The sequence below is a fragment of the Cucumis sativus genome, chromosome 7 (assembly GCF_000004075.3).
Source record: "Cucumis sativus cultivar 9930 chromosome 7, Cucumber_9930_V3, whole genome shotgun sequence".
Lineage (NCBI taxonomy): Eukaryota > Viridiplantae > Streptophyta > Magnoliopsida > Cucurbitales > Cucurbitaceae > Cucumis > Cucumis sativus.
In genome coordinates, this window is record NC_026661.2 from 7,889,565 (window position 1) to 7,916,309 (window position 26,745).

General features: G+C 36.5%; 3 protein-coding genes across 6 annotated transcripts; 1 reads left to right on the forward strand and 2 right to left on the reverse strand.

Annotated features, from left to right (window-relative positions):
- Nucleotides 1-532: 532 nt before the first annotated feature.
- LOC116405313 lies at nt 533-1,710 on the reverse strand. The gene is made up of 2 exons (XM_031889404.1): nt 917-1,710; nt 533-827 (listed from the first exon to the last, which is right to left on the reverse strand). Exon 1 carries the CDS (start codon nt 1,588-1,590, stop codon nt 928-930), a length of 663 nt encoding a protein of 220 aa, XP_031745264.1. The 5' UTR covers nt 1,591-1,710; the 3' UTR covers nt 533-827; nt 917-927.
- LOC116405239 lies at nt 1,647-2,489 on the reverse strand. The gene has a single exon (XM_031889200.1). It carries the CDS (start codon nt 2,487-2,489, stop codon nt 1,647-1,649), a length of 843 nt encoding a protein of 280 aa, XP_031745060.1.
- A 1,931-nt stretch (nt 2,490-4,420) lies between these two features.
- LOC105436318 (proline-, glutamic acid- and leucine-rich protein 1-like) lies at nt 4,421-25,901 on the forward strand. 4 transcript variants are annotated; one of them, XM_031888614.1, is made up of 15 exons: nt 4,421-5,059; nt 5,456-5,549; nt 5,642-5,761; nt 5,840-5,901; nt 21,344-21,402; nt 22,064-22,158; nt 22,377-22,448; nt 22,887-22,946; nt 23,043-23,172; nt 23,253-23,441; nt 23,603-23,792; nt 24,097-24,224; nt 24,340-24,617; nt 24,789-25,032; nt 25,142-25,901. In XM_031888614.1, the coding sequence occupies exons 6-15, from the start codon at nt 22,093-22,095 to the stop codon at nt 25,699-25,701; spliced, it is 1,917 nt and encodes a 638-aa protein (XP_031744474.1). In that variant the 5' UTR covers nt 4,421-5,059; nt 5,456-5,549; nt 5,642-5,761; nt 5,840-5,901; nt 21,344-21,402; nt 22,064-22,092; the 3' UTR covers nt 25,702-25,901. The 4 variants fall into 4 exon arrangements, with proteins under 4 accessions (XP_031744474.1, XP_031744476.1, XP_031744477.1 ...); XM_031888616.1 differs by having other exon boundaries at nt 4,421-5,549; nt 21,348-21,402; XM_031888617.1 differs by lacking the exon at nt 22,064-22,158 and having other exon boundaries at nt 4,423-5,549.
- Nucleotides 25,902-26,745: the final 844 nt, after the last annotated feature.

Sequence of the window (26,745 nt, forward strand, 5' to 3'; positions counted from 1 at the left end):
GTGGTTCATATGCTTGAAGATTTGAATCATTACTACTGCAGTAGCAAAAGGAGAGCAGTTATTGAGTTCTAAAGCACACAATATTATTTACTTCTCATGGATTGTTCAAACATTATTCTTTGCAGCTTTGGAGTTGTTCTAATGGAAGTACCAACATAAAAGAAGCCCATTTTCTAAGACAACTGCCAGGAAAACAACAGGAAAGCAGAATGAGATATCTAAAAGGTAATCTGAAAGAGATGGTAGATCCCAGCATATCAAAGTGGAGAACGCAGTCAAAGTGGTAAGGATCGCACTTCGCTGCACGACTAAGATTCCATCTACAAGGCCCTTCATGCAAATGGTGGTTCATATGCTTGAAGAGGCTGAACCTTGTAAAAACTAAAAGTAGCAAAAGCTTTGCATTTATTACTACTGCACACTTTAAGTAATCAGCAAGAGGCTTCAAATGCAGCAAGGGCTGAACCTTTAAGTAATCAGCAAGGGCTGAACCTTGTAAAAACTAACAGAGGCTGAACCTTGAAGATGAATGTAAAAACTAAAAGTAATCAGCAAGATTTGCATCATTAATACTGCAGTAGCAAAAGGAGAGCATTTATTGAGTTCTAAAGCACACAATATTGTCATAATAGGATTTCAAGTCTTTCTCAAAAAGCTTGAAATGCCAAAGGAGTAAATATTCTATAAACAGTTCACTGTAGGATAAAAAAAAAGAGAAGGAAAGTCTTGAAGTTGCAGAAGAAAAGTCTTCAACTTAGAATTGTCAGTGAGATGACTTTAGTGATCTTGCAAACAACACAGGACACAATTTTATAAGCATCTTCCACCTGCATTAAAAAAATGAACCTTTTTTACATCGTGATCATGCAAACAACGCAAGCACAAACCAAGCAAGTATAAAACTATTACTACGTACCAAGACGGGTACTAATCTTGTATGCTCGACTTCTGGATGTATGAAATTGGATTGGTACACGTTAATCTATTGTGGCCTGTTTCTTTACATCGACCACATTTATGCAATTTTGGTGCTTCACCGACACTTGGAATCCTCTTTTTCTTCGGTCGACCAACTCTTTTGACTACTTTCGGAGGTAAGACAGTCATATGTACATATTCTTCGGTTGTCTTCCATTCCGACTGATTCCCAACTGGGTAGACGGCCTCCGAATATGCTGCCAACAAACATTCATTAGTGTAATAGTTAGCACATAAGCTATAAACATTTATATTGCGATCCCGTGCAACAGCAATGGCATGTGCGCATGGTAGTTGCTCAGCTTGAAACTCCTTACAAGTGCACTCTTGAGTATGAAGATTTATGACCTCCTCTTTATCTAAATCTTTAACATGGAATTGGTAACAATCAATTGGGTTGACTTTCATTGTCAAAGCTCGTTCTTGTTTCTTTTGTAGAACTAACTCTGCCCATTTAGTCAATGTAGACGTCACTTTAATGCCTTCTTCTCGACGCTCCCAAAACCAACGTTGTAGCAAAGCTCGAACATGTTCAAGGAATGAAGCAATAGGCAAATCTCTAGGTTCTTTCAGTATAGAATTCATGGACTCTGCTATATTTGTTGTCATCATATTATATCGTCTTCCTGGACAGTGAAAACGAGACCAACGTGTTATTCCAACATCGTTTAAATATTTTCCTGAATCATTAGGAAATGCAAGAATACTTCTCCACGCTTCTGAGAACGTTGATTCACGTATGTTCTAGATGCATTGTAAAACAAAGTAGCTATAGTGTCATTCTTGTATTTATCATTCAAATTTTGAGTCAAGTGTTGGACACAAAGTCCATGGAATGCGGAGGGAAAAACCGATGCAATACACTTAGAAAAACATGTTTTTCGATCTGTCACGAAGCCTAGATTAGGCACCTCTCCTATTGCACCTTTCAATTTCTCTAAGAACCACTGTATTGAAGCATCTGTTTCTCTGTCCACCACTCCAAAGGCAAGAGGATAAATTTGATTGTTACCATCCAAGCAAACAGCAACTATCAACTGACCCCGATATTTGTTCTTAAGGAATGTTCCATCCATGACTATAACCGGTCTAATGCAGTTTAAGAATCCTCGAACACATGGACCAACAGCCATAAAAAGATATTTGAAGAAACGATTATCTTCAAGTTCCATGTGAAATATTGTACCTACATTTGCAAGTTTGAGAGCTTCACCATATCTAAGCAATAGATTATATGACTCTTCAGGACACCCGCGCACTCGTTCATACGCATTTTCTCTAGCGCGCCATGCTTTTTCATAACTCATATTTATGCCATAGTCTTGCCTCATGTCTTCTATGATATCACGCGGTTTGTATAGACGACCGACTCCCTTGAACTTTGACTTTATTAATTCTCCAACAACCCAAGATTTTGCTTGCCTATGGTCACGATTCAAAACGTCAAGAGAACACGAATGAACTTTGACATACTTTTTAATCTTAAATATATTTGAATCCTTCAATCTCATCGCTCGCAGTCTCCAACCACACTTGTTGTCAATGCATCTAACAAAGAGAACCTCTTTTGTAGACTTTTTTACTACAAACTGAAAATTTTTTTCATTGCCAAGACACTTAATCTCATTGACAAATCTTTTTTGGAAAAAAATATTTGTCCTACATCAAACTCCTCACTTGTAGAGCTTTCTTCGCGACCAATCATTCATGTCTGTCTTCAACTTTTGGCTAGAAGAGCTGTAACGAACTTTAGATTTTCCTTTGCAATCTTTTGTAGGACCATCTCTATGTTGTGGGATGTCAAATGATTCACTATTCATCTCTACTGGCTCCCATGTAAAAGTCTCATCTTTCGAATCATATGACTCATATGATTCCCATATAGCCGAAGTGGTCCCTATCACGTTATCACACAAGCCAACTTCAACTTCACGAACATGGACTTCATTCTCATTTAATGTATCCATTACAATTGGAGGATGAGGGTTTAAGTTATGAGCTTGGTTGCTGCCAGATACTGAATTGTAATTTTGCTTAACACTTTTTTGCTTTGATTACTTTTAGGCTCAAATGAGACGTATAAAGGGACCTTTAATGGATTTTCACTAAGAAGATAAAACTTCAAATCACGGTCATTGCTTAACTCAAATGTAGGAGCTTCGTGTTCCACTTTTATCTCATATATGCATCTTATCATTACGTCGAACTTTGAAGGGTCAACTTCTGCAAGGTCATATAATTCTGCCTGTAAATCTTTATGTGTTATTTCTTTACTGACAACGATGCCTTTTAACATGCCTCCTTCGTATTTTCTTCGCCTCTCATCCCACATACCACCGTAACGCACTAACATGGGAATATGTGACATCCTTAAACCACCTTATACTTTTCAATTGCTGCAAAAAATGATTTGAAGTTAGCATTTGACATATCACATAAACAAAGTTTATTAAAAAACAGTAGGTAAATACTAAATAAAACGTGCATAGTCACACCCTACATGTTTACGATCTTGACAGCTACAAAATGTTTAGGATATTGCGAGATACAAAAAACAATAGCTAAAAGTCACCCTAAATCAATTCATTTCAGATTAAACATTTCAATTTAAGAACCTGCAAGATGTCTGCGAGATGTTTGCGAGATGTCTACCAGATGTTTGCGAGATAAAATAATAATAATGATAAATTGCTAACATCATTTGAAACATCTATAAAGCAACCTTAAATCAACCCTAAGTCAACTTGAAACAATAAAAAATAATATTTGATTTATACATTTAAGATGCAAAAATATATATACATATAACACAACACAATTCAGATTCGGATTTAAAAATTAAAACAAACCACAATGCGTGAGATGTTCGCCGGAGTAGATGATGAACGACACCGGAGTAAAGCGGAAAGTTGACAAACTTTTGAGAGAGGAGAAGAATCGCAAATGAGTTTTTCTTTTTTCTTTTTCCTTTACATAATCTATGAGAAGGAGGAGAAATGCTTCTTTTTTCTTTACGTAATCTATGAGACTGCAAGAGAAGGATTCTTCTTTTTTTTTTCCCTTTACGTAATCTATGAGGAGAGGAGAAGAAGGCTGCGTTCGCAATTCTGTTTTTTTTCTTCAGGTGAATGACATTGAAGAGAGAGAGAGAGGGGTTGGAAAAGAAGAGAAGAGCAAATGTGAATTAAAATTAAAAGAGGGTATTTTCGTCATTTCACCTCCAATTTATCCTAAATCTCAACTTTTCTACAATCAATCCTAAAACTCTATTTCTACCCCATTTTTGGCCTATTTTTGTCAATTCCCCATGTTAATTGGTTGTTTCTGTTGTGATTTTGGTGTTGGATCGAAGTTTTTTTATGTGCGATTGTAGATATGTGTGTTGATTTAGGGTTTTGGTGGTTTTTTTAAAAAAATTATTTCAAGGTTATCCACCCGAAGGTTATTCACAATGCTTATCAGCCACCTGGATATCTGCCGCAGAGGTATCCTCCTCCCAATGCTTATCCACAGCAGGGATATCCTTCAGCTTACGCTCCTCAATACGCTCAACCTCCTCCTCAACAACATAATAGCCATCTTGGTTGCTTAGAAGACTGCTAAAATTTACACTCTTTTTCTTCATTTCTCTTTCTTTTACCTGTTCATGGCGTGGTTGAAATCAGACCTGAACTTAGTCGCATTAAGACGATTTGGTATCGAAAAATAGTTATCTTAATTCATAGTATCTAGTAGACATATCTCTAATTTTAGATTTTAGGTAAGAAGAACTTGTTATGGGGTTAGCATAAAACAATTACTATAACTACTATCCGAACTTTACCCCTTGAAATAATGAACGGAGGCCACTATTCTAATTACATTTCATACCACTGCTATTTCTCTTTTTTTGTTTTTTTCCCAGCTCCATAACATAACCTCACTCAAGTCCGAGTTGCAGTGAATGCAACTAACTAAAATTAGGTGCTTTTCTTGCAATCTTTCTACATATGCAATATTTTCTAACAACACAAGTGGGCAAATTTTCATTCGATCCTACTGAAACATTGGGGTTAAATGTTACGTCGTGCATCTATACCAGGTATGATTTTCTCTTTCCTTTTGTCGTCCAAACCTCTTCTTCAATTAAACCATTTGAGATATATTTTTCTTTAACTAATTGCTAAGTAAAAAGGAATATGCTTCTTGGTTATTCATTCCATTGTGTTGTTGTAACCATAGAGCCCCAGTTGGACAAGATGATGAAGGAAAAATAAAATTGTTCAAATATTGGGATACTTCATTTAATTTTATCTATATTTGATTATAAAAATTTGGTAAAGGGTTTGGCATAATGTGAAGCCCTATATATATTCATTTTTCTTTCATATATTTTAAATTAAGGATTTTTGTTCAGGTATACACCTTATCAGATCCTGATGGCAAGGAGATACTTTGATTTACTAATTAAGTTATATTTTTCTTAACCATCTTTTAGGATTTTCAAATCGAGAGAAAAAAATAATTAACTCGATCATGGCGTTGGAGAAGGCTAAAAAGATTGTGGCTTTTAATCCTGTCACCGTCTTCTGGTTTCTCTTTCGTTCTTTCTCTTATGAGTATTTTTGTTTCCTCAGGATTTTTCCTGATTACAAAAGGGTTGATGTTTTTGTGTTCTTTACAGCAAGAGTTATTGTCCATTATGCTGTCCAAGTGAAGAGACTGTTCCATTATGCTGTCCAAGTGAAGAGACTGTTGACTAAACTAGGAGTCAATTTCAAGGCTATTGAATTGGACACTGAGAGTATGTAATCTATGTTTATGTGTCTATTGCTTGCAGATTTAGGTTTCGTAACAATTTCATTGTTTTTTTTTTTTGTAGCCAATTGGTAAAATTTTGATTACTTTGTGGTTTTTAAGCATCCAATGCTTCTTCTGGTAAAGGTAATAGTATGCCCAATCTTCTTTTTATACTTCCTTTCATGAGTACTTTTAGTACATTGATTTCTGTTTGGTTTCCCATTTGAAAATTAGTAGAATAATTCTTATATTTTTTTTGTTCTATGGGCCTGTCTAGTTTCAATTACCAAAGAATGGTGATGTAGTTTTCTTTGAAGAGGCTATAGATAGGATACTATTGAAAAAAAAAAAAGGAGATAGCTATGCAAGGTAGAAAAAATGTACAGCAATTCAAATTGAGATATTCATATGATAAAATTTGTTTAATTTCTAGTAAATTAACTTTTGACTATCTTTGAAGAAATGTTTAAATTTTCATTGTGTATATACGACTGAAAAACTTAATTTTGTTCTAGTACTTTATTATGACAACAATTAGAGTTTGAAAAGAATTAGTCTATGGAACTGTAAATTTACTCCCCTCTACTTTCTAAATTTGTACCGATCTATCTCGATCATTACAAATATTGTTAGGATTTAAAATTTTCTTCTCCATTTACTTTCTGATCAATAATCGAAAGTTCACAAGAGCAATTTATTCTAACATCTTTTACTATTTTGTTTCATTGGTATATTGTTGTTCTTCACATTTGAGGTTCTATAAGTTTTATCTAATTATGACATATGATTGTTAACTAATAAAAAAACTTGTTAACATATCCTCATCCTATGTTCTTGAAAGAAGACATATGCCCAATCTTCTTTTTGTACTTCCTTTGATGAGGCGGGAAGTGATTTGTGAGTTTTGACTGAAGCAAGTTTTGTTCCTTGGCCATGTAGTGTCCAGTGAAGGAGTTATTATAGACCCAGCAAAGATTAAAGTTGTTACCATTTGGCCTCGACCTTGTACAGTCAGTGAAGTTTAAAGTTTTTTGGGTTTAATAGGTTATTACAGAAGGTTCGTGGAAGGCTTCTCTCGTATAGCTAGTCCTTTGACCTAGCTAACCAGGAAGGGGAATCCTTTTGTTTGGAGCCCAGCATGTGAGAGCAGTTTCCAGGATCTTAAACAGAAACTTGTTACTACACCAGTCCTTATAGTGCCAGATGGATCTGGGAGTTATGTGATTTACAGCGATGCCTCTTAGAAAGGATTGAGTTGTGTATTGATGCAATAAGGTAAGGTGGTTGTTTATGCCTCTCCTCAGTTGAAGAGCCATGAGCAGAACTACCCTACACATGATTTAGAGTTTGGCAGCAATAGTTTTTGCACTTAAGATTTGGAGGCATTATTTATATGGTGAGAAGATTCAGATCTTCATTGACCATAAGAGCTTGAATTGGTCAAGGACTTAAATATGAGATAAATATGAGATAGCGCGGATGGCTCGAGGTGAAATTATTTGATTTGTGGAAGTTAAGTACGTTGGAGTGATATGTGGTTAATTCTGAAATTTGAAATCCTATTGTTAAAGTGGTGATTTTTGGATTGATTGGTTGGTAAATTAAATTTGTAAAGTTTGAAGTATTATGAGTAATTATTGTTTATCAGTATAAGCAAAGTTATAGAGGAATAAGAATAATTATATTATGGGATAATATAATTATTCATAATATAATTATTATGGAAAAGAGAGAAGTTATTGATGATATATTGAGTCAGTAATGAAGAAATAGAAAAATGATTTGAAATAGAAAAAAATGAGTTCGTTGGGGAAATTAAATAATGATAATAAAGATAAGGACAATAGTAATGATAATAATACTGTATTATTATTATTATTGTATATATTAAATAAGCCTCTTTCATTTTTCATGTCCATCTTCTCCACCCCTCTTTCTTCTTCACCATTCAACCCTAGAGCAGTCGCCGCCCCACTTCAGCCATCGTCGCCCACAACACTCCAGTGAGAGAGTCCTCGTCACGGTCGCATAGTCGAAGCATCACGGTCACGAAGCACAACCGTTCGTTTCTCTCCAGCTGTGTCGACTCGTGTTGCATCGGACAGTCGAACGACCCCTATCTTCCGCCGTGCGCTTCCTCCTTCGCGTCGTCGATCGTAACCCTCTCTGTCGAAACCATCATCGTCGTAGCCTCCACTTGCACAGCACCGCCGGATATCATCGCCGCTTGACAGTCAAGGATGCAAGCCATGACAATTCTTTTCGCGAGCCACACGTCCAAGCCGTGTCAGTTCAAGTCGTGTCCCTTCACCGAGCCGCGTGAGTCATCTCTGTTGATCCAAGCCGTTCCATGTAAGCCGTACGCGAGCCATACACAACTGAGTCGATCCTGTGTGAGCCGTGAGTCTCAAGACCCAAGCCGAAGCCTTGCTAGCCGAGCCACCTTCAGTTTTAGCCGTCTGCAACATATTTAAGCCCTTAGTGAGTTTTTTGCTTAGTTCTTGTTGGGTTTGGTACGCCCAAATAATTATTGTTTGGGTCTTAAATAAGTTAGCACTGGAATGAGTTGTATTATGTTTTTTGAAGGTTAAGGTTGGTTGAGGAATTGAATTGTGCAAATTTCAATTTAAGGTTGTATTGAGATCAACTTTAAATCTTTGGGGTAAGTTTGATTGAATTGGTTGCCTAATTAAACAGTAAAGTGATAGATTGACAAAATATTAAGTTTAATTTTGTTCATGTTTAGGACTGAGTTTATTGTGAGGATTTGACTCTCAATCAGAGGAGTACTATTTCTTTTGTGAATCTCCAGGTAAGAGATTTTTCGTACTAAACCCTACTTGGAAGTTGCATGTATGTTATGTATTGTTTAGTAGTGTAAGTAAGGATGTATAATATGTCTATTTGAGATGGCCGTATAAATAGTTACTTAGTAAACCATATTATGATTTAGATATTAATATTCTTTGTTGAGGCATGCTATGATCAAATATGTGACTTTTGAGTTATGTGTAACTGAGCTAAGATGTGATGCTTATGATAAAGCATGTATAGGCTATAGTGTTCTGTTATTTTGCCTGTTAGAGTCATACCATATGAGGGTCCCTCGGGTTCACCACCTATGTATGCCTATGTGGCTGGTTTGAGATGTGATTCGATGGATCACTTACAACCCGACTCTTCCTATAGGGTTATTCCTTCGGGTTCACAAGAGCCCAAATGTGTCCCTACGGGACCATTGGATAGTATGCGTTCGAGAGCGCAATAGTATGCAGTACCATGTTACATGACTCTAGGTTAACAGACACATACTGAGACCAATATGGGTCTCTTACTAAGTATAAATTTATACTCACTCTTTTAAATGTTTTAGTTTTCAGGTAAGGGTAGAGGCAAGGGAAAACTGGCGAATGATAAGAAGTGACCGTGGATCGCCATAGGGAACCGTTCAGTTTTCTTTCACATTTATATTTCAGTAGTTATATTCTTCATAGATTTATTTCAGAACTCCAGTTCAATTACTTTAAGTATATTTCCTCTATTTTTGGGCCGAAAGTAGTATTTAGATTAGTTATTTTAACTATTTATTTATTTTTATTATTTTAAAGTTTTTCCTCAAATTTTAATTTATTTCTTATATATTAAAAAAAAATCTATATTTACTTAAATAGTAATGACCTAAACCTTCTAGAAAAGTTGGGGCGTTACAGTTGGTATCAGAGTCAAAGTTTTAGATTTTGTAGACTGACTTACGATGTAAGTCTTTGATTTTATCCCTATGGTTAATACGTCTTTCGTCACTCGCCAGGTACATTTTATGATATAATTTAAGATTGTGCATATGACCTTGCATGAATTAAACTAGATAAGTAAGCATGTTATGAATGAACTCGTAGTAAAAGACTTTTAATGGTGGAAATTAGGAAAAAAATGCTGCCATGTAGAAGTGTTCATAGAGGTGGTATTGGAGGTAGAGGAGCTGGACGTAACCATCCTGCGGGACAACCTGAAGCACAACCTGGAGGACAGCCCGGGGAACAACCAACTGTACAAGCTGTCAACCCTACTGCACCTGTTACTCAAGCAGACCTTGCTGCTATGGAGCAAAGGTACAGAGACTTATTGTTTGAAGTGATGGCACAACGACAGCCTGCCTCACAGACCTAGACAACTCTTGTTCAGGCATCGGCTGTAGGTGATCAGATTCCAGCTACAGGAGTTCAGGCCCAATTGTAGCCCAACACTTACCAGGCATGCTTTTAGCCGAAGCCAAGCACTTGAGGGACTTGAGGAAGTATAACCCTTAAACTTTTGATGGATCTTTAGCAGATCCCACCAAAGCACAAATTGGTTGAGTTTGGTGGAGACCATCTTTCGTTATATGAAGTGCCCTAATGACCAGAAGATTCAGTACGCTGTGTACTTACTGATTGATAGAAGCAGAGGTTGGTGGGAGTCCACAGAGAGGATGTTGAGTGGAGATATAAGTAAGATCACCTGAGCCGCTCAAGGAGAACTTTTATGCCAAATTCTTCTCTGCCACAAGTGAGAGAGGCCAAGTGCCAGAGTTCCTAAAACTAGAGCAAGGTAACATGACCATGGAAGAGTATGATCGAAGTTCAATGTGTTATCCCAGTTTGCACCCGATTTAGTGAGAACCGAGGTTGAGAGAGCTAACAAGTTCGTCAAAGGTCTCAAGTCAGAGATCTAGGGTTTCTCGTTCGCTTCCCTTAGACAACACCCAAGCTGATGCGCTGCGCTGCATGGCAGTAGACCTGAGTTTGTATGAGAGGACGATGTTGGCCAAGGCTGTAGAGAAGGGGCCAACTTCGGGACATAAACGGAAGAGACTGAGCAGCACCTATAGTAGCACCACAAAGGAATTTGAGATCAATGGTTTGTTCCAACGGCACTGACAACAAGCTACTCAAACAGGCCAAACCTTGAAGGTACTATTCATGACTCTTAATTATGGAAGACCTCACTCGGGTCGTTACCTAGCAGGAAGTGGAGTATGTTACAAATGCAGACAACTTAGGCATCTAGCTGATAAGTGCCCTCAGAAGTCATTCGGAGTTGTTGCGAACCAGACTTCCCCACCCCATCAAGGGAGAGTTTTTGTCACTAATAGGCAGGAGGCCGAGAGAGTTGGCACAATGGTGACAGGTACACTCCCAATCTTGGAACACCTGGCTTTAGTATTATTTGACTCGGGTCCTCTCATTCTTTTATATCCTCTGTGTTTGTATAGCATATGAATTTAGAAGTAGAACCCTGAGTTACCTGTTGTCTGTTTCTACTCCATCTGAGAAATTATGTTGTCTCGAGAGAAAAGATAAAAGCATGTTAGATAAAAGTAGCAGAGCATGTTTTAGATGTAACTTTATTAGTATTGGACATGCAAGATTTTGATGTAATATTAGGCATGGATTGGCTATCCGCTAACCATGCAAACATAGATTGTTCCCGCAAGGAGGTAGTTTTTAACCCTCTTGAGGTAACTAGTTTTAAGTATAAGGGGGCAGGGACTGTGGTTCTACCTAAAGTTATCTCAGCCATGAAGGTTAGTAAGCTGCTCGACCAGGGTACTTGGAGTATCTTGGCTAGTGTTATGGACACTAGAGGGCCTAAAGTATCTTTATCATCTGAGCTAGTGGTAGGAAATATCTCGATATTTTTCCAGAGGAGCTTCTAGGACTTCCGCGCCGCAGAGAGGTTGACTTCGCCATAGAGCTCGAACCAGGTACTGGTCTCATATCGAGAGCCTCATACAGAATGACGCCAGCAGAACTGAAGGAGCTGAAGGTCTAGTTGCAGGAATTGCTGGACAAGGGTTTTATTCGACCTAGTGTGTTACCTTGGAGAGCACCAATGTTGTTTGTGAAGAAGAAAGATGGGTCGATGCGTCTTTGCATTGACTATAGAGAGCTTAATAAGGTGACAATCAAGAACAAATATCCATTGCCTAGAAATGAGGAGCTATTTGATCAGCTACAGAGAGCCACGATGTTCTCTAAGATCGGTTTACGTTTGGGATATCACCAGTTGAGGATTAGGCACAATGATATCTAAGACGACCTTTCGTTCTCGTTATGGACATTATGAGTTTATTGTAATGTGGCCTTTCTTGCTGCATTTATGGAATTGTATGAACATGGTGTTTAAGGATTTCTTAGACATTTATGCGATAGTTTTTATTGATGACATCTTGGTTTACTCCAAGGCAGAGGCTGAGCATGAGGAGCATTTGCATCAGGTGTTCGAGACCCGTTTCGACCCTTCGCCAATAGGTTGTATGCCAAGTTTTCCAAGTGCGAGTTCTGGATGAAGCAGGTGTCATTCCTTGGTCATGTAGTATCCAGTGAGGGACTTTCTGTGGACCCAGCAAAGATCGAAGTCGTTACCAATTGGCCTCGACCTTCTACAATTAGTGAAGTTCGAAGTTTTCTAGGTTTAGTAGGTTATTACAGGAGGTTTGTGGAAGGGTTCTCTCATATAGCTAGTCCTTTGACCCAACTAAGCAGGAAGGGGACTCCTTTTGTTTGGAGTCCAGCGTGTGAGAGCAGTTTCTAGAATCTCAAGCAAAAACTCGTTACTGCATCGGTCCTTACAATGCCTAATGGATCTGGTAATTATGTGATATACAATGATGCCTCTAAGAAAGGACTGGGTTGCTTTTTGATGCAACAAGATATGATGGTTACTTATGCTTCTCGTCAGTTGAAAAGTCATGAGCAAAACTATCCTACACATGATTTAGAGTTGGCTGCAGTAGTTTTTTGCACTAAAGATTTGGAGGCACTATTTATACGGTGAGAAGATTCAGATCTTCACCGACCATAAGAGCTTGAAGTACTTCTTCACTCAGAAGGAGTTGAATTTGAGGCAGCGAAGATGGCTCGAGTAGGTTAAAGACTATGACTATGAGATTTTATACCACCCAGGTAAGGCGGATGTGGTAGTTGATGCTCTTAGTAGGAAGATATCACATTCTGCAGCACTCATTATTAGGCAGGTTCATTTGCATAGAGACCTTGAGAGAGCTGAGCTTGTAATTTTAGTAGGGGAAGTTACCTCACAGTTAGCTCAATTGTCAGTACAGCCAACTTTGAGGCAGAGAATTATTATTGCCCAGCTCACTAACCCTTATTTGGTGGATAAGCGCCGCTTAGTAGAAGGAGGGCAAGTTGAGGAGTTCTCTATATCCACTGATGAGGGACTCGTGTGTGACAAACGATTATGTGTGCCAGCAGACAATACAGTTAAGACCGAGTTGTTGACTGAGGCCCATAGTTCCCCATTTTCTATGCATCCAGGCAGTACAAAGATGTACTAGGATTTGAAGCGAGTTTACTAGTGGAGAAATATGAAGAGAGAGGTGGCAGATTTTGTTAGTAAATGTCTGGTGTGCCAGAAGGTGAAGGCACCAAGACAAAAGCCAGCAGGGTTGTTACAACCCTTGGGTGTGCCAGAGTGGAAGTGGAAGAATGTATCTATGGACTTCATTTCTGGACTACCTAGGACCCTGAAGAGTTATACAGTGATATGGGTTGTTGTTGACAGACTCACGAAGTCAGCACACTTCATTCCAGGGAAGTCCACTTATACTGCCAGTAAGTGGGCACAAGTTCTGGGTTTGAGTCCCGGGCAACCCATATAATTGTATATAACTGAAGTAGTGAGGTTGCATAGGGTATCGGTATCCATTGTTTTTTATAGAGATGCCCGTTTTACTTTCAAGTTCTGGAAAGGACTTCAGGCTACCATGGGCACGAGATTGGACTTCAGTACAACTTTTCATCCTCAGACTGATGGTCAGATAGAGCGTTTGAATTAGATTCTGGAGGATATGTTGCGAGCTTGTGTGTTGGAGTTCTTAGGGAGTTGGGACTCCCACTTGAACTTGATGGAGTTCGCCTATAATAGCTACCATTGGCATGGCACCGTTTGAAGCTTTGTATGGTAAAAGTTGTAGATCCCCGGTTTGTTGGGGTGAGGTTGGTGAGCAGAGAATGTTAGGCCTTGAACTAGTTCAGCCCACCAACGAAGCCACACAGAAAATTAGAGCTCGCATATTGACAACACAGAGCAGACAGAGGAACTATGCTGATGAACGACGTAGGGATCTTGAGTTTGACGTAGGAGACATGATCTTTCTGAAGGTACCACCTATAAAGGGTGTTCTAAGATTCGAGAAGAAAGGGAAGTTGAGTCCACGTTTTGTAGGGTCGTTTGAGATTCTTGAAAGGATTGGCCCTGTAGCTTATCATTTGGCCTTGCCTCCGCAATTATCTGCAGTTCATGATGTGTTTCATGTCTCCATGCTGAGGAAGTATGTGGCAGATCCCTCACATATAGTCGACTACAAACCGTTGCAAATTAACGACAACTTAAGCTATGAGGAGCGGCCAGTTGAGATTTTGGCTAAGGAAGTTAAACTGCTTTGTAACAGAGGAATTACATTGGTCAAGGTTTTGTGGCGAAACCACGAGGTTGAGGAAGCTACTTGAGAGAAAGAGGACAACATGAGAGCGCATTATCCCGAGCTATTCGAGGATTAGATCTTTCAAGGACGAAAGTTTCTCAAAGGAGGAAAGATTACAACACCCCAAAACTAGTAAGTTAACTTTAATGTGGGTTATATTAAAAAAAATTGGGTGTTATGTGTGAAATTATTTGATTTGTGGAAGTTAAGTGCGTTGGAATGATATGTGGTTAATTCTGAAATTTGAAATCATTTTGTTAAAGTGGTAATTTTTGGATTGATTGGTTGGTAAATTAAATTTGTAAAGTTGAAAGTATTATGAGTAATTATTGTTTATGGGTATAAGCAAAGTTATAGACGAATAAGAATAATTATATTATGGGATAATATAATTATTAAGGAAACGAGAGAAGTTATTGATGATGGATTGAGTTAGTAATGAAGAAAGAGAAAAATTAATTGAAATAGAAAAAAATGAGTTCGTTGGGGAAATTAAATAATGATAATAAAGATAATGACAATAATAATAATAATACTTATTATTATTGTATATATTAAATAAGTCTCTCTCGTATTTCGTGCTCATCTTCTCCACCCCACTCTTTCTTCTTCACCATTTAACCCTAGAGTAGCTGTCGCCCCGCTCCTCCAGCCATCATCGAATGCAGCACTCCGGTGAGAGAGTCCCTGTCACAGTCGCATAGTCGAAGCGTCACGGTCACGAAGCACAACCGTTCGTTTCTCTCCAGCCGTGTCGACGCGTGTTGCATCGAACCGTCGAACGACCCCTGTCTTCCTCTGTGCGTTCCTCCTCCACATCATCGGTCAGAACCCTCTCTTCCGTCGAAACCATCACCCGTCGTTGCCTCCACTCGCACAGCACCGCCGGACATCATCATGCTTAACAGTGAAGGGTGCAAGCTGTGAAAGTTTTCTTTTTGCGAGCCACATGTTCAAGTCGTGTTAGTTCGAGTCGTATTCCTTCACCGAGCCTCGTGAGTCATCTCTGTGGATCCGAGCCGTTTCGTGTAAGCCATACGCGAGCCACGCGCAACCGAGCCATTCCTGTGTGAGTCGTATGCCAGCCGTGAGTCTCAAGACTCGAGCTGAAGCGTTGTTAGTCGAGCCATCCTTAGTTTTAGCCGTCTGCAACATATTTAAGCCCTTGGTGAGTTTTTGCTTAATTCTCGTTGGGTTTGGTACAGACCCAAATAATTATTGTTTTTGGGTCTAAAAATGAGTTAAGCACTGGAATGAGTTGAAATTATGTTGTTTGAGATGGTCGTATAAATAGTTACTTTGAAAAACCATATTATGATTTAGATATAGTATTATTTGTTGAGGCATGCTATAATCAAATATGTTACTTTTGAGTTATGTGTAATTGAGCTAAGATGTTGATCTTATGATAAACATGTATAGGCTATAGTGTTCTGTAGTTTTGCCTATTAGAGTTGTACCGTATGGGGGTCCATCAGGGTCACCACCTATGTATGCATGTGTGACTTGTTTGAGATGTGATTCGACGGGATCACTTACAGTCTGACTCTCCTATAGGATGATTCCTTCGGGTTCACCGAGAGCCTAGATGTGTCCCTACGGAACCACTTGATAGTATGCGTTCGGAGCGCAATAGTATGCGGTACCATGTTACAGGACTCTAACGAAAGGTTAACAGACACATAGTGAGACCACTATGGGTCTCTTACTAAGTATAAATTTATACTCACTCTTTTAAATGTTTAATTTCAGGTAAGGGTAGAGGCAAGGCATAATAGCGAATGATAAGAAGTGATCATAGATCGCCATAGGGAACAATTCAGTTTTCTTCCGCATTTATATTTCAATAGTTATATTTTCATAGGTTTATTTCAGAACTCTGGTTCAATTACTTTAAGTATTTCTTCTATTTTTGGGCCCAAACTGGTATTTTGATCAGTTATTTTAACTACTTATATATTTAAAGTTTTTCCTCAAATTTTAATTTATTTTCTTGTATATTAAAAAAAATCTATACTTTACTTAAATAGTAATGACCTCAACCTTCTAGAAAAGTTGGGGCGTTACAAATTAAAACTAAGTTACCTAGGTCATCCTAATGAATAGAAACCTGACTAGTAAAAGAGTTTCATCTAGTAGTTATTATTTTGCCGTCTGATCTTATGTAAACTTATTGCATAAAGATACCGTCACTCGTATGTCAACTACACAAACGCGTTGAATCATTGTGTTTGTATCAAATACAAAGTGAGCCATATTCATAGTGTTACCAGGATTAGGTATTCAGCATTATCCTTGTACTATAGAACCTTTAAGCTGATCTTGAACCTTTATCCCTGTATGTCTCTACATACTGTTTAAGATTCATTAAACAACTTAGGATGTTAGTTTGTTTGATTTGAGTTATTAAGACAACTAATATTATAACCAATAACAATTATTACAATAATAACATGTTATTAACAACGATTAATGGATTATATTTACAATCTACGAGTTTTAGGACATAAATCCCAACATAAACGATCTTTTATTTAGTCTAAACAATATTGTACCAAATCTAAACGATCCATTAGTAACAGTGGTCTATGTCTGTTTATCTGGGATAGACAACTGATGATTTAGATATTGATACATTATCATTTAAATCATGTACTAATATCATTTAGATCTTGTACCAAGAAGCAAAAAAGAAGATGAGAGATGAAGAAGGAAGAATTTTGAAAAGGAAATGAAGAAATCAAGACAAGAAGAAGTGAGAATATGAAAGAGAAGTAATAATATGAAGAAATTAATAATACGAAGAAGAGAAGAATAAATTGCAAAGAAGAAGAAAAAGAAGTGAAGTGAAGAATGGTTTCACAATGCGCAAAAATAATGACAAAGGGAAAATCTGAAATTTATAAAAAAAATAATGGTGGCTTCATGTGCTTTAATTTTTTGTTACATGCGACGTAAATATTTTTGGGTTTTGCTACATTTATGTGTATTATTCATGATTTAATTTAATTAATTACTTTTCCAATTAATTAATTACTAAGTTAAGCATCACATATTTAACTTAATCTAGAATTTGAATTATCTTCAATTGTATCTCGTGTACGATCGGTATGGGAATCCTCAAGAGGGTGAATAGGGTTTTTACAAATTAATGAAACAAGTGGGCCAAATTAAATAAATTAACAAACTTTTTGCTAATAAATAATGTAATCAATAATCTCATACAAATGCATGCACATCAAAATAACTTATAAGGTGACGTTAACAAATTCAAACATCCATTTTAATGTTTATAACAAGAAAATTGGTAACACAAATATGCAAAGATAAACTTAAACCAACCTAAATAGAGAAGTGACAATTAATCTCAAGAACAAAAGTTGCAATTAATTTCAAACACTAAAATTTGATAACAAATTAATTGCAAAATTAAATAGTTGAGAGATAAAAAAATTAACATCGGGAATTTTATAGTGGCTCGACACAACCGACCTACATCCACTTTTCAAGCTCCTCTTGGTTATTTCACTCAAACTTGACTCTTTCGATGGCTTAGAGTAGATCCATACAACGTTCCTTTTTTCAAGTGTAAGAACAAGCTCAATCATTTCCACGGTTTAGATCAAACCATTACGACCACTCTTTTTAGAGATCAAGAGAAATCCTTTAAAATGAATTAGAAATGAAGCACGATATGAGAAAATCCTCTAAATTAGTAGATTTACAAATTTGTAGTACTCAACAATTAAATCCCCAATACAATAAACTAGGACATCCCCATACCCATTACATCTCCCACTTGTCCTAGATTACCTAATGTACAAAACTCGCAGATCTAGACTCTCTAGATGAGCCTCGAACACTTTAGCCGTGAGAGTCTTTGTAAATGGATCAGCAATGTTATGCTCCAAAGCGATCTTGGTGACGATCACTTCACTTCGTTGCACAATCTCTTGTATCAGATGATATTTTCTCTCTATATGTTTTCCTCATTTGTGGCTATGAGGTTCCTTATAATTGGTCACTGCCCAATTGATATCAAAATATAAAGTGATGGGCATGTTCATATTTGGAACAACTTCCAAATCTTGCAGAAACTTCCTTAGCCAAATTGCTTCTATTGTTGCTTCACAAGCAACGACGTACTCAACCTTTATAGTAGAGTCTACAATGCATCCTTGCTTGATGCTATGACATGCTACTGTTTCTCCCGTTTAGGGTGAACACTAATCCACTAGATTTCCTAGAATCCTTATCTGTTTAGAAATCGGGATTAAATCCCTAGCTTCATACACAAGCATGTAGTTTCTCATTCTCCTAAATACTTAAGAATAATTTTAACCGTCGTCTAGTGGTCTAACCCTAAGTTGGACTGATATCTACTGACTATTCCCACTACATAATAAATGTCTAACCTAGTGCAGAACATAACATAAATTAAGCTACCCACAACTAAGGCATATGGAATATGTCTCATATCTTCTCAACTTCTTGAGGTGTCTTAGGACATTGTTCCTTAGACAAGTAAACCTCGTGCTTGAAAGGTAATAAATCCTTCTTAGAGTTTGCATCGAATATCGAACCAATATTTTGTCGATATAGGTTGCCTGAGACAGTGCTAGCATTTTGTTCTTACGATCCCTTATGATTTGGATCCCAAGAACAAATTGTGCCTCTCCCAAATCTTTCATTTAGAATTGGACTGGTAGCCAAGTTTTAACGTTAGTTAGGTATCCTACATCATTTCCAGTGAGAAGGATATCGTCCACATAAAGTACTAAGAAAGCTACCTTTATCTTTTTGATTTTCTTGTATACACAAGGCTCATCAACATTTTGGTCAAAACCGTAAGATTTGATCGCAATATCAAATCTAATGTTCCAAGATCTAGATGTTTATTTCAACCCATAAATGGATCGATTCAGCTTGTAAACTTTTTGTTTCTAACCTTGGGTTATGAACCCCTCAGGCTGAGACATAAAGATACTCTCTTCAAGATTGCCACTTAGAAAAGCAGTATTAACATCCATTTGTCATATTTCATAATCATAAAAAGTGACTATGGACAAGAGAATCCTTATAGACTTTAACATAGCAACAGAGAAAAAGTTTCCTCGTAGTCAATCCCTTCCCTTTGGGTATACCATTTGCTAAAGTCTAGCTTTGAAGGTTTGTACCTTCCCAGCTGAATCTCTCTTTCTCTTATAGATCCATTTGCACCCTATGGGTTTCACCCCTTCAGGTAGATCTACAAGCTCTCATACTGAATTGAAGTACATAGATTCCATGGTTTTAACCTATTAGTCCTTGTCTACATCAGTCATTGCCTATTTATAGAACAATGGATCCTCAACGACATCATCTGGTATGACAACCTGAGTTTCAGTTAAACCGAAGTAACGATTAGGTTGTGATATAACTCTCCCACTGCATCGAGGCATTCTCAACAATTGAGAAGGATGAGACTAATCGGATGTGTTGGTTTCCTCAACTCTTGATGAGGGACCAACTTCATCAACAACCCTTGTTGATTCATTAGTAGCTTCACTTAATTTTGATTTGCTTCATGGTTTATGATCTCTCATGTTGTTTTCTTCCAAGAAAGTAGCCTTTGTCAATATAAACACTTTGTTTTCTTGTGGATCGAAGAATAGACCACCTCTCGTTTCTTTAGGATAACCAAAAAATTGACATAACCTTGAACGAGAGTCCAACTTCTTAGAATTTGACACTAAAACGTGTGCTGGACAACCCCAAATTATGGAGTGACTTAACTAGGTTTACATCCTCTACATAACTCGAAAGTGTAACGACCCAACTTTTTATACTAAGTTGAGGTCATTACTACTAAAACAAATAAAGACTTTTTATTTAAATCAAAGAAAATACTAAGTTTTAAAACAGACACTTCAAATATTTATTCATAAAATATAAGTAAAGTATGTAAAGAAAACAATAAATAAAATATTAGTTTGGGCCGTATTTAAAATAAAAATATATATCTAAAAGTAAATATGGGTTCTGAAATAAGTTTATGAAAATTTAATATTGAAAATATAAATGCTAAATAAAACATAAATTGTCCCCTATGGAGAACCATGGTCACTTCTTGTCATTCGCCAACTTGCCTTTACCTCTATCTTTGCCTGAAAAATTAAATCTAGAAAGGAGTTAGTCTAAATTTATACTTAGTAAGGGATCCACTATTAGTCCCACTACGTGTTTGTTAATTTTACGTTAAAGTCCTCCTATAAGAAAGTACCGCATATCTATTATTCTACTGAAATCACCCTATCCAGTGATCTCGTAGGGACATATATGGGCTCTTGGTGAAGCAGAAGGAATCACCCTAAAGAAGAGTCAAGTTGTAAGTGATCTTGTCGAATCACACATCAAACCTAACCACAAATACATAAATAGGTGGTGATCCCGAGGGACACCTACATGTGATGTGGCTGGATCGTCTTTGACAGTCGACCTGTTTGACTACAGTAAATATGTTTGTTCTGAAATTTGGGTATGATTGGTTGTAAGATATTCATCAAAATGAGTTCTGGACATGATTTGTGACATGATTTGTGACAATAAGTGATTATTGTTTCTTGGAAAGAATGCAAAATCACGCATTGGGGGTTTCCAAGCTCTTATTCTTTTCATTAATATAGGATTGAACAAGTAAGATAAACTACGGATGAAATAGCAGGTCTAACCAGCTCTCCTCGTACATGAGGGTCCCCAAAGACATGCATCGGGCATGTATCTGATTAGCATAAGATAGCCTTTGGCAACACTTAATGATTGTGGAGCTACTGAAGGACCTAATGCACTGCTATTCTTGAGCATGGTTATCTGATATTTTATCAAGTGTTATACAAAGTGCAATTTTTTTTTCTTCTGAAGACACAAAAGAATATATTGATCACAAATAGTGTGTGACGTAGTTCCAGAGCAATGTCAAGTTCCTTCTTTTTCTGTTCCTTTTATTTATATTGTTTCTGTCTTTAGCTTTACAACTTATAATCATCAATGCTTTTTTTTATACTTGAATGCTACCAAGAATTTTACAACGTTTTCATTTTTTGTGTTTTTATTGTTCAATAGACAGATTCTCAGTTTCTGAAGGTGGCCTCTTGTGCTTCAATCTATGATTTATTCTCGAGGTACATCTTCATTTGACCTTGGCAGAAATCTATCACACGAAGTTGTCCCTCAAACACAACCCTTTTTTTTTATTCGAAATGGTAACAATGTCATTGATAAGATGAAATTATAAAAGGATACCTATCAATTGGATTACAAAAAACTCTTCCATCGAGTAATAAGAGAAACTAAATCATAATTATAAAAGGGGTAACCAATTCACCCCAAGTGAGGGTTGTATGTGTCACTCAAACACAAATTGATTTGTTAACTATACCCCTTCCAAAAGCGAAATTTTTATGTGCCTTGTGTATATTTAACTGAATACCTCTTAGGATTTGTTTATTGTTGATTCTACATCGACTTTGTGGTCTGTGGATTCAACTATTGAATGCTGACTTGAGAATAATAGATAACTGATTGAATCACATTCTGTAAGTTATTACTGTCAAGTCGTTTTATTGCCAATATGAGCATAGAACTATTGGTTAAGGCATATATCCCACCTCCATATGTTGTTGAGCTTAAAAATAAAAATTGTCTATTTATTTATTTTTTAAAATAAAATAACCACTTTCATTGAGCAAAATCAAAGAAAATTGTCTAAAACTTTTAAGCAATATGCTTGACCATATTATTGCTTGTTTCGTGACTTTTTAAGATGTATCTTTTACAAATTAGATTGGGTAGATTTCAAAGTGTAAAGAAAGATGGGACTTCTTGTGCTGGGAAGGTCATTCAACCTGTTGCATGATGATAATACTGAAGCTGTTTTGGTAAGTCCATTTTTCATGGACTATTTTCATGCATTCATGAGCTAAATAATTTTGTAACAATGGTATTTTAATTATCTATGCCAACTGAGATCCTCTTTTGTAAAAATTTCTTAGTCTTTTGTGAAATTTTTCATCTCTCTTTTTGTACTCTTGCTTGGTATTGGTAGTTGCAACTTTTGTTTTAAAATATGTAACTATCTGCATGTTGTTTGATGCAGGATAATGCGGTTAATCTGTTATGCACCTTGATAGATTTCTTCCCCTTCACAATCCATCGTCATTATGACTCTGTAAGTGCTTTAACAAATAATGTGATATTGATTCTGTTTTAAATTACAATTTTGGAACTCTGGTAGCTTTCTGACTTTTCTGTTCACTGGTGATGTAATCTAAGCTTCCGAAGTTTGTTATTATTATCGTTATTATTTTTAATTTGATTTAGTTTAATTTTTTTCCTTCACAAAAAAACTGCTATAAAAAACTGGAAAGAGAGTGTTTGTATTACCATTAGAAGCTGAAATAATTAAATTTTCTCCCATAATTGCACTCAACATCTTCAGCACATATGGCTTCATGCTGTCACTTGTCAGCATGTTGTTTATCTATAGATCACTATCTTTGTAATTCAAAAACTGACAAAGTTTAAATTCCATGCCAAATAGAAAAAAAGGATTTATGTTGAAATAGTTGATTTTGTTTCTTCCTGATGAATTGGATATATTCTATAGGCCGAAGCTGCAATTGTTTCAAAAATATTTTCAGGGAAGTGTAGTTCTAACATGCTGAAGGTACTGTGCCTCTTATGTAGTTTTAATCATAGTACAGTAGATATTAACGTCAAATGTCCCCCATAATTTTCTCTGTGTTTTATATTTCAAATTTAGAAGCTTGCCCATTGCCTGGCATCACTTCCAAAATCAAAAGGAGACGAAGATAGCTGGTCTTTACTAATTCAGAAGATTTTGTTATCCATCAATAGTCACTTGAATGAGGCCTTCCAAGGCATCGGTGAAGGTATACTGAACTGTAAAACAAGTAAAGCTATCTCAATTTATGAAAATGGTGACAATGATGCATTTGAATGTTTTTTGTAGATTCAAAAGGCATTGAAGTTGTAAGGTTACTGATTCTACCAGGAAAAGATCCTCCACCACCTTTAGGTTGTTGTTCACAATCAGAAGGTTCCTTGGACAAAATAAAAAAGAGCTCAGAGCGGATGTTAACATCTAGTATTTCAACCTTGATGGTTTGCTGTTCCACAATGATAACAAGTTCATACAACCATCAGCAGCAACACGTCATCCATTTTTTTGTTATGCTCATATTAAAAGAGGAAATGTTCCCCTCTATATGAATCTATATACATCTACTGTGACACCTCACTTTCTTAATTAATATAATGAAATAAAGAAAGTGGTGTTAAATTGATCTTTATTTGTATTATATCAGGTGGCAGTTCCCATTCGCCCGTTATTAGCTCTTGTTGAGAGAGTGCTGACGATGGATGGTTCTTTGCCACCCACTTCAGTGCCATTTATGACATCTCTGCAGCAAGAATCAATGTGTTTAGAACTTCCGGTGCTGCATTCAGTCAGTTTGGATCTCCTCGTTGCCATCATTAAGAGCCTTCGCAGGTGAGGCATCTACTATTCAACTACACGGACTATATACCATAAAACCTTTATGCAGACCCAGACTTTTTCAGTAATCAATACCCATCCATAAACATATCACATGTGCTTTCTTCCACCTCTACAAGATGCGATCAACAATGATCTTTCATGTTTATATGAATACGAAAATGATCCAATGGTATACAAAGTTTCCACTTAGATAAGTTGGGAAGAAAATGTGTGAAGTCTAGCCTGTCAATTGCCACTGAAAAAAATATGGATGCCATATTTTTGTTTATATAATTATTATTAAATTCCTTTTCAGTCAATTGTTGCCACATGCTGCATCAATTGTACGACTCATTGTGAAGTACTTCAAGAAGTGTGTCTCTGCAGAACTGAGAGTAAAAGTCTACGCAGTTGCTAAGTCATTGATGACGTCTTTGGGTGTTGGTAAGAATTATATTGTGTTTCATTTGGCATGGAGATAATTATAATTATTGTTTTAATGTCTATATGGAAACATTGTTTTGGGATGTATACTTATTCAATGCCGCATTTGAATCAGGAATGGCTGCATCTCTTTCTCGAGATGTGATTGACAATGTACTAGGTGATTTGAACCCTGTAAATAATGAGAGTTCTGATCCATCTAATGTGAATCCAAAGGACACGCAAAGAGATTTACCGCAACACCATAATAAGAGAAAACGCCCTTCAGTTCCCACTTCCATGAAAGGGCAGCACGAGAGGAATGAACCAGAGGACATTACCAGCAGCTGTAGCTATACCTCAGTCCACTTGAGGATAGCTGCACTTGAGGCTTTGAAGACTCTTCTTACATCGGTGGGCATTATATATGTTATTTGTCTCTTTGGTTAATTATTTTGCATACGAATTTATTAAAAAAAGTTATTAATGGGAATATTTTTGGTTCATTTGTGTCAAATGGTTTTTAACTGCTGACTGCTTTATTTATTTATTTGTTTGTTTGTTTTTCGTTGATTATTTGTATAGGCTGGTGCTTTGAGATCTGAAGAAGGATGGCGTGCAAAAGTTGAACATCTTTTAATAACAACTGCAACATCTTCTCTTCAATGGCCACGAGCCTCGGACGACACCTTTTTCCAAGCCAATGAATCTATTGAGGTTTGGGTGGATTATCAGTTGGCGGCATTTCATGCACTACTGGCTTCTTTTTTGTCTGCTGTCCATGTACGCCCACTGGCTTTGGCTCAAGGTCTCGAGCTCTTTCGTAAAGGTAAATCTCTTTTGATATTTCGTTTGATCATGTGGAAGGCTGGGTTTGAGAACGAGGATGCTAGATCACCTTATTTATGAGTCAAACTGATAGGCATTTTCTTCTTCAGGTAAACAAGAAAATGGAACCAAACTTGGTGAGTTTTGTGCCCATGCTCTCTTAGCCATGGAGGTTCTAATACATCCGAGGGTCCTTCCCCTCTCGGATTTCTTGCCATTGCGCTTGAGCTCTCCTGAACCACAAGCTGCCTTTAAATTCCAGGAAGATCTGTACTTCAACAGTAACGATTCTAGGAAATTGTTGAAGGTCGGCCCGCAAAGCATGGAGCAGATGGCCTCCGAGGCTCTAATTAGTGATGATGTGGTAGATAACAATGAAATGACGTATAGCACCTCAAATGATATTGAAAAGGAGCCCTCTGCAAATGGCATAGCGAATATAGAAATGCCCAAGAGAACCGAACAGGCCACTGCAGCAGCCATCTCAGAAGTAGGGGTTGTAGCGGAAGATGACGTTGAATTTGCTAATGCAAGTATGAATAGTTCCCCCATGTCATCAAAATCAGATAAAATCGAAGATTTTGGACGGGATTCGAGCTCGAATTTATTGCTAGAAGATGACTTTCCTGATATTATTGATGCAGATCCTGATACAGACTATGAAGAGTGAAAAAGGTATTGTCAATCATTGACTCAATTTTGTAGTTTTAAGGCTTAAGGGTGTTGTTCAGAACTCAAAATCAATTATTATTGTTGTGTTCTATTCATGTAGCCATAGATGGCTTGAACTGATGATCGAGAATGGTTATGTATATAAAAAGGTGAAAGTTAGACAAATTTCAAAAGCTTTGATTGCTAGTTTCTGATAAATTTTCTTTCAATCATTTTTATTTTTTTCATTCTTAGATAATGGGGTGCCGATTTGCAATATACGTTAGGACAACGATTAGATGCATTATAGAATATACCATCTTTTAAGTAATGGTATTAGATACGGTAGGACAACGATTAGATGTATTATAGAATATACCATCTCGTAAGTAATATGGTATCTTTTTGAAGTCCTAAAATGTTGAGGGATAAATTTGTGGGTATTACAATCTCGAGATGTAGTTAAGATCAACAATATCTAAATAGGCAATTAAATAAACAATGTCTAAATAGACGATTAAATGAACCCTTTAGAAAGAGAGGCAAAAATAAAATGACAGAGTGAAGTTTCTTTAAAAAAACTTTTAAAAATTATTGTTTTGATAATAACTGATCGTAGTTAACTACTAGTGCTCAGTCTCTTTTTACATCTTACTCTAACTTATCATCATGTTTGAATCAATTTTAACTTATCATCATGTTTGAATCAATTTTAGGGTTAAGTGAATGTCAAGTGAATGTATTTTGTTCTTACAACATATGTGTTAAGTGAATGTATTTTGTTCAAACTCAATTAATTTAGGAAAAATGTTTTAAATAAAAAACTATTTAAAACATTTACAAATATTAAAATTTATATGTTTATTAGTATTTTTGTTAATTTTTTGAAATTTTAGTCTGTTTTGTAAATATGGTTTATTTTGCTATTTTGAAAACAATCCATTTGAATGTTGTTTTGTTTAAATTATTAGAATTGTATTATTGGATAAATAGACATTTTAAAAAATAGCAAAATATTAAAACTATTTATACAAAATTCCTCAAACTTTTCATATATTTAAGT